Genomic DNA, 8,777 nt, shown 5'->3' with positions numbered 1-8,777 from the left:
AGCCATGCTACAGTCAATTTCCCTTATCAACCTCATAAATGATAGGAAAAAATAAGCACATTTAATAACATCGAGCAATTACACAGTAGCTGATAAATAAAGATGTTGAAAATAAAGTTTGATCAATCAATACTAATACATGATAAAGCTGTTACTGATATATAGCAAGCAGTTAATAACAAATATAAATAATAATGTACTCAAATAAAACCAATGGTCTCTTCAATCCCACCTTCTGCTCCTCCACTATGCTCACTTTAAGAGCTTATTCCTCAGTCACTGACAGAAGAGGACATTAACTTATACCCTCTGCTCCTCTTTACCCCTCTCCATACATGTCCTGAATAATACCAGATTCTGGGACTGTTGCTAATGAATTTTCAGTCCTCCCTACTTCATGTGTCCTCCTGGTTCCAAGAGCATTCAGCTAAAAAAAAAATCTGTTCCTGACAAGTGGGACGGTTTTTGTGGGATGTGTCCATGGTCCCTTTGAGTTGTTACCAATTCCACACAGAGCCTCACTTCTCCTCCCTTCCCTCCAGTCCTCACAGTGGGCCATTATACTAGATTGGACTGATCCAAAAATGGGAGCTGAGGGAGACTCTCTGAAACAGGCTAGAAAAACTCTCTTACAAATGTGGTATGGCCCATAGGAGTACAGATTTTTAAAGCATTTTTGTCTCTGCTAAATAATTTCCCAAGTTCCATGTTTAAATTCCCTAAGTGCTGGAGTCTTCCCTGTGAGGACCTCACTAAAACTGAGGTAATGAAGGATATGATCAGTCTTCCGAGGGTGTTCTGACATAGAGGCAGGTCTGATTACATCATTTGTTTTGGGTTGAGTCTCAGGAGCTTTATAAAAAGCAGCCCTAAAGGCAAGGAGAGAGAAAAGGGGAGAGGAGGGCAATAACTCATTAGCAGAAGCTCTGTATATGTGCATTCTGCTCTTTGCCACATGTCTACAAGGGAATTTCCTCAGAGTGCAAAGAAACCCGTGAACTGCTGGAACATTATAAGTCTTTCCTTGAGATGTCAGCCAAGAGCTTCAGTATAGTCACAGTGGCTACTGTGCTTATTTTCTTCCAAAAGATACAGCTCTCACTGCAAGCACCGTTGAATGGTAAAGTTTTTCAGCTTTCTATTTTATTGTCTCTTGTACCTTAAGGCAGCCATTTATGCAGAAAAATGGCACCCTTTCATTATTACTATTCAATCATGCTCAAAGCTGTATATTGTTGCAGTCTGCTGTTGTTTGGAGTTAGTATCCTTATTTTAATTTCTCAGAATAGGTATTCTGACTTATACAGGGAAGAGAAATTTGTCCTCTGATTTATTTGGCATTACAGACTTTTTGCATGCTCAGTATGCTTTGCTTTGTTGATTTTTATTTCTCATAAAATGAAGTGGAGACTGGCCCTTTCAGAGTTAGTGTAAGCATCACACCTTTCCCTCTGCCTGTTTATTTTTAAACCAGAGAGAAAAAAATCAATCTCTGTAAAGCACCCTACACACTAGAGGTCATTCTCATATATTGGCAATAAGACTAGTTTCAGGAGGTTGGCACTCCTCCCTCTCTTTTTAGTAGTCAGTGTTCATCTACTCAACCTGATTTTAACCAATTTTCAGTTTTTCAAACTAATTATAATCTACCCAGTGTTATTATAGGCTATGAGGGGAATTGTTCTAAAGTTTTGTGTTACTCAGCATGTATATTCATGGGACAGAAATCCAGGAGATTCAAACATAATCGAGAGCTCTTGGTTCATGGAGAGCTCTGTCAGGACAAGCATTTTATCAGGTTTTTTGCATAAGCAGCAAAAGGCATGGAATTCAAACTTTGAAGGTCATCTTCTTATTTTGTGCACATGTCCTCTGAAAAAATGCCTATAGTCTATAGAAGAATCTCCCACCTGAAGGAGAGAGGCTCATAGAAATTGATGCTTTCCAGAACAACTAATAAAGCTTGATGATTTACAGGTGCTTTCTGTGACCATACAGAAGGTTTGGAATTCAAAGGATTTGTTGAAAAGATATGTTTTGATACATGCTGAAGAGAATTCTGGAGAGTGCCCCTGTCTCAGACTTAGGTGGAAACTAGTCCCAAGAAATGGCAAGAGCTACAGTATCTGCCTATCTCAGACATCTTTCCAAGTAGATTATCACACCTACAAGCATGCACATTTTCCTAGCTCTCAAGTGACACTGGAAATGTATTTTTTCCCTGGCTGTTGATCAGTCAAATGCAGGTACACTGGCTCTAGGAACCTCTGCCATGCCTGGGCACGTAACTGTCTCACTCATCAATACTCATCCCAGTATGAACAGAGAGCCAGGAGAATGTTCACAGACACAGAGCCATTGAATATTCACTTCTAGATGTGAATCCTCCAATTTGACACCATGTGACAGTCTGCCTGACTCTCATTTCATTATCAGGCAGAATAAAAGCAACCGTGGGAATCCTTAAAATCAAAGGGTTTTGGGAAAGCTGCAAAAGGCAGGCCTCAGAGACAGCAGAACTGTGATTGGAGCTAAGCAGCAGTCATAAGATTTGTCAGCAGAAAAGTTATATAAGAAGGAGAAAGTAAGGACAAATAGAACAATGGTTTGTGCATTAGCACTTGGCTAGAATAACTCCCTAAGCTACAGAAAAGTATATCTAGCAAGATATTAGGAAGTTCTAAGCTTAGTAATGGAGCTCTGTGCATTGTATCTAAGGCTTACAAGCAGGTATTGCATTATAAAAAAGCAAGCACTGTTTTAACCAAAGGTACATGTGCTTATAGAACTACTGTCAATATGCTTCTGCTTTATGTGATTGGTCAAAAAACTTTTAAATGAGTTGTAACATTAAGTTCTTTGTCTGCTGCTGGGGATGTCAGCTGGTGGCATCTTCCCATTGTCATCACCATGTAATGAGAGTGATGCTGGAAAGTAAAACAGCTCGAGACGCGTTCCCCAGCAGTCCTGTCCATTTGTGATTTGTACAGAGACCCCTGGCTGGCAATAAAATCCTCACTCAGGGTCTGAGACTGGCAGCTCTCTGTGTTCATTCAAACAAAATCAAGAAGTTTCTGCCATCTGGTCATTGATTCATCTCCTGATCCAAGATGAACTTACTATAAATGTGCCTCAGCCCTACCTACAGCAGCTCTATGGCTTTGCTCACCATAAAGTCATAAGGGTAGCAAACTGCAGATCATTAAAATGCTCACAGGTTAAGGAATACTTCACTTGGCAAAAGACTTGAAGCTTTCATTTACTTTTGTGTCAAGTGGCATAACTGACCAAAATATCATAAATGCTAAAAAGCGATTGTTTTAAGGATGCTGTAGATTATAAAAATCATCATTTTGACATCTTATACATGTTTTAATGGTCAATAAGAGCATGAACACAGTAGCTATTGTATTTTTCCAATATTTCTTCAAACCCTGCTCAAATGAGGACATTTCTAAAACCTACTGCCAGTCGTTTATATCTTTATGCAAGTTTTGTCTACAGAATGACCAAAGAACACAAGCCACCCCCAAAAACCCCAGTAAGAGATAATCCCCTGCAGAGAGAAGGCAAGAGGAGAATGAAGTTTCTCATCCTGAAATCTTAAACATGAATTCTTCTACAAGAGGAACCTGAGGACTTGAGTCAGGATGATTACATCGACCTTGTTTTGAAAATTCCAGTGTAAAAGAATGAGGCACACTGGTCCTAACAAAGTGAAAGCAGAGAGTTTCTTGTTCCCACCACATATCAATACAAATAGCTAAATGCATTTGGTTTGCACAACCCAACAAATTAATCCCAAACATTTCACACAACATTCTTAGGGAAGAGCTGCATCTGTGACCACACCAGAACACAAGAAATGCTGCCAAGAACCATGTATTGAGCAGACAAGTGCATGTAATGATAAATATTTGCCTGCATGCATACAGACATGCTCACAGGCACACTGAGTGTTTGCAAGATTTGTATTTCAGGACAGTTTTCTAAGCAGAAATAAAATTAAATTAGCAGAGAGTTAAGATGAGCATTAGCCTGATAACCCATACTGTTCAGGTCTGTCAAGATGAGCACCTCTAATGCTGCAGCAAGCTGAGTGATTTTAAGTAGGTTTCAGGACCAGGAAAAAAAAATATTAAAAAGAGCCTTTCGTAAGCCAAGACATTTCCAAAAACATGCAGAGATGCTGTCCCAAGTTCAGTTCCTTAAGCAGTGGATGAGTATTGATCATTTTAACACTCACTCACCCTTCTTGGGATTCTCTGAGTTTTATGGGTTCATGCATCATACTCCCTTTTCACAAAGTCCATCACTTCTCAGTGTAGCACTGATGTTTTTCAAACTCCTCAACGAGGCATAGGGAGGCTCATTGTAGTTACACTCCACTTCTATTCCTTAGCTTTCTAACTAGAGAAAAATCCCAGGGGTGTACCTACAGACAGTCTGTGGATATTCCAATTTAAAAAAAAAGTACTGAGAGCAGTCTTGCCCCAAGACTGAAGTGACCACAAGAAACTCACCCCTATGGGCAGGATCACAGGGATAATTATAGTTACAATCTGAGTGAGGAAGGCTCATAAAATATCAGAAAGTTTGAAAGTATCTATGCTTTTCTATGTTTTGCTCAACAGCTGGGACTAGAATGATAGACAAAAGTATTTCAACATTCAATGCATGGGTTTAAGTAGCAATTTGTTTCTTTACAGAGTAAGATCAATTTCAAATACTCACAGTAATATTTCCTTTTTCTTTAAACAGCATCAAAATGGTCTTATATTGGTAAGTACTAATTCATACATACAAAGTTATGGCTTTCTTCTGTGCTTTAAAGACAACTGGCCAACTGTATTCTGGTGAGTACTAACTGGGATCACAATCCTTACCTAGGTTTGAATCTGGTCAATTTTCTTGAAAACTGTTATTCATCCACAGGTTTCATATCTAGGTGACTGAGAATCAATTACTGAATTCTAGATTTCCTTGTGGAATGACAAGAATTTCAGCAGACTAAAGCTGGCCCTACAACTGCAGATGGTCCCCGAAGCCCTCTGTTTCCTCAGCTGTCACATTCCAGCCTAGTTCTGCAAAGAGCATTCTCTCCCTACCCACATGAGTCCTCTTTTTCAAGTAGAATCAGAGTTCAGTAAGTCACGTGTATTCTGTTACTGGAGGCTCCGGTCCCCAAAGATCTCAGCAATGACAAAGCAGAATAAAACACCTTTACGAAAGCAGTGTTAATTTGTAACTAATCCTTTTAGTCATCTACTAACTCAGAAGCACGTGGTGGCTACTCAGGAAAAGAATTATCTAGTGTTTTTCTTTTAATTGATCAAATCCTCTAGCCAGGTATTTCCTCATTCAGAGTGGCATTTTACATGCCAAATACCCCCACAGAAGTAGATGGTAGAGAGAATCTCAGAAAAAAATGCTTCTTCTTAAGCTTTTGGTGCTGCTCCAAGACAACACAAAGAACCTCTGAGACTGAACTTGCTGCTAGGAACTCCTCCTTTTGGCTGTGCTCCATTTTACCTGACTCTCTTCACATAAGCAGCAGGAGAACTGCCAGCTGCATGTCTATCTGCCAGTGTCCACACATAGACCTCACATTCCCAGTACTGAAAAAGCTTGACACAGCTGTAACAGAATCCTGGGTTTCCCACTTTGACAGCAGCCATCAGATAAACCTAACCCTGCTGGACAGTAAAGAAAACAAGACTTTTTTTACTACCATGTAAGCAGAAGTTTTGCCCTCCTTCCTTGTTTAAATTAGTTACTTCTCCCTTCCTAAGAATTTGGGTACCAGTGCTGATTTCAAAGTATGTTATTCTCAGTGTTCAACTTCATCAATTCCTATTAAGCTCTTCCATACTGCAGTCTGATTTTGACATTCTAAATGTAAGGAGGATAAAGAGAAGGTTCACAAAACAGATTATCTTTTTCCTTCACCTATAGATTTTGAAACATATCTAGAAAAATATATAAAAGCAAATATATAAAAGTAACCTCAAAACACTGAAGTGGCAACTGAATTTGTACAGAACAGTACAGAAAAGCAGAGGTAGAGCATTGATCCCCACAGAGAAAAACAGCCCTTAGAGAGACTGTGCTAAGCCAGGAAAGAGCCCTCCATACTCTTCTACTGATCCTTATGGCATTCTAAATCTTCCACTGTTTACCTTTGCCCCTGAAACACTTTGCAGTGCCTCTCACTGAAATTAAGTCAGTAGGAATGGAAAGGAAATCAAGCCATTAGAACCACAGTGCAGACTGATGTCAAGATGAGAGTCAAGGTACAAGATTAAGGGTGGAGGAGAAATCTGAGTGCTCATTGTTAGAGATTTCTGTTTGTTGAGTATTTTACATATTTTACAATATGTAAAACTGAACGTTGATGCAGTGTTAATACCTCAGGCCACAGTGGCAAAGCAAGATGACACCACATGTGATCAGGCCTTATCTATTCAGCACAGGCTTTCCAAAGACATGAGAGTTCACCTTGCCTATAATGGAAACTACTGCATTAGATACATCAAATATAAAGGCTAAACCTCTCCTGTTTGCTTCTCCCTTAGCCAAACTACAGCAATGCTATTTCTTCTTCCTGTTTTCACTACCCTTGTATATAGACCAAGAAAAAGTGCCTGGAGGAAACACCACAGAGCAGTGAGGCCTGAGGCCTCCCGCCCTGGTGACACAGGCTTGCCTTGTGTTCTCTGAAATGTAGCTCCACCTTCTGTAAGATGGACAAAGTAGATCAAGGGTATCATAAGGAAAGCATTTGCAGTTAAAGAGCTGAAAGAGTGGTTCCAACGCCCCATAGCTCAGGGCAGCATATGCACGCAGATTTTGGCAATCCTGCCGTGTGGCTGTGAGGTGCAGGCTGAAGTCTTCTGCCCCAAAAAAAAACCAGTAGAAGCAGATGTTAGGCTTCAATCCTTTGGATTTTGGCTCTTTTTCTGTAGTGTTAGTGGGCTGGAATGAAATCAGAGAACCAGAATCATCCCTTCAGAGTGGACAAGCAGCTACAACAGAGAAAACTAGCTTTGCAGACAAATTTAAGGTAATAGTGCCAACAGAATTATTAATGTACTTTAGCATGGGAAGAGACAACTTCATGCTGTAATGCAGGCACAAGAACTGGTGGTAACAGACATCAGGCTAATTGTACTTGAAAACTCTTTTATTCTGCTGCTGCCAGATACTCCAATTCAGTGAGGTGCTGGGAACCTGTGCTAAGACCCTTTCACTTCCCCTTCAGAAATGACAACTTTAGTGAACACACTAGAACATGCCCCAGATTTCTCACACAGCACTTGAATGCAGTAACAGCAACAGCTACAGCCCTTGGCAATTCCCCTATCTCACAAGCTTCTCTCTGGACACACGTGTGGAAGACACACACATATTGGCTCTGTGTGCACAGAATGGTGTCACTGAGCAAAATGGAAACCACGTGGTCATGTCACCATGGCAGAGAGCCTGGGCTCAGCCTTCACCACCACCTCAGCCCTGGGCAAACAGCAGCTTTACAGCTTCCACCTGGCTGAAAATAGGGCAAAGTGCTCTGCCTGGCTGCAAAAATACCACAGGCATTCCCTGTTTTACTGACCCAATGTATTTTACTACTTTACTTCTGATCAAGAGAACTTGCATAGACTGTGAGAAGCTGGAGCAACACGAATATTAATTGGTCATCAGAGCAACAGTCTGTGGGTACCACTGGTGTCTCATAGGGCTGTTTTCTCCTTATCTGAAATGGGCCAATGTATATACCCTGGGAGGACACACCACTATTCATGAAGGAACATCTGTCCTGCATTGCCCAGCAGCACCAGCGCTGTTGGGGCTGGCTGGAAAGCATAAAGCTGTCAAAGGCAATGTTACAATGGACACATGCAGTCTTGGCACTGAGGGTGTTTTGCTCAGCTCACTGGGTAGTGGGCAGCCAGACAATCCAGAAAATTATTCCTGCTTTATTTACAGACATCTTTTATTAGATTGCCGTGAGGGCACAGTCAGGCTCAGAGCTATTTTCAATGTGATAAGGGAACATGGTCCTGCAAACTTGTGTCGAGCAAAGCAATCCACAAGCTGGATTTGAGCAGCCTGAGTTTGCACCCCTTAGTGTGGGAGTGCAGGGAGTGCTCTTGGCAGCACTGGGAGCAGTGGTAGCAGGAAGGATCCTACTTCCACTGGCACCAGCAGCTCCCTACCTTAATATGCTCACTCCAACAGCTGAATTAGAGTGTTGAGGGTGTAGAACAGGCCCATGGCACAATTAGTGCTCTGCTGACACAGTCCTCGTGGGATCCTCATAGCAGCAAACACTTCTGAAATGCCCGGGTCACAGATGTGTCACACAAAAAGGAAATTACCATGGAAGATAATTTTGCAATACTTCTTCTGTTAATATCTTTTGGGACTTGTAGCACAGGCCAATCTTACATGCACAAGCTGTTCTTTATTCAGTAGTGATCAGACAAAGCCTTTGTAAACACAATGTGATTTCCACTGAATTTATCTGAGTGCACTGGCACAGAAAAAGGAAAATCTGGTTCACAATCAATCATCCATTTTCAGCAGACCTAACTGAGAAATGCCTTCCAGCTGTGTGGCTTATCTACCTTGGAAATCTCAATTTCACATACGCAAAACTAAGCTGCAGTGAGCTCAGCTCTTTGAGACAGGAGTTTTGAGGCATTGAAATTAGAAAGACTATGTGATAAAAGACAGAACTTCTATAAAATCTGGGTTTGTACAAAAAAAGAGGTCTT

General features: G+C 41.0%; 1 protein-coding gene across 1 annotated transcript in view; it reads left to right on the top strand.

The window, feature by feature from the left end:
* The first annotated feature begins 927 nt into the window (after window positions 1–927).
* CA12 (carbonic anhydrase 12) overlaps window positions 928–8,777 on the top strand; it is a 24,872-nt gene continuing 17,022 nt past the window's right edge. The window contains exons 1-2 of the mRNA XM_005419685.2: window positions 928–1,120; window positions 4,762–4,782. Of these exons, the coding sequence (XP_005419742.1) occupies window positions 1,030–1,120; window positions 4,762–4,782 (112 nt within the window). The 5' untranslated portion in view covers window positions 928–1,029. The remainder of the gene's footprint in view (window positions 1,121–4,761; window positions 4,783–8,777) is intronic.

This window comes from Geospiza fortis, unplaced genomic scaffold, assembly GCF_000277835.1.
Source record: "Geospiza fortis unplaced genomic scaffold, GeoFor_1.0 scaffold171, whole genome shotgun sequence".
In the NCBI taxonomy this organism is placed as follows: domain Eukaryota; kingdom Metazoa; phylum Chordata; class Aves; order Passeriformes; family Thraupidae; genus Geospiza; species Geospiza fortis.
This window is presented reverse-complemented; position numbering and strand designations above follow the sequence as displayed.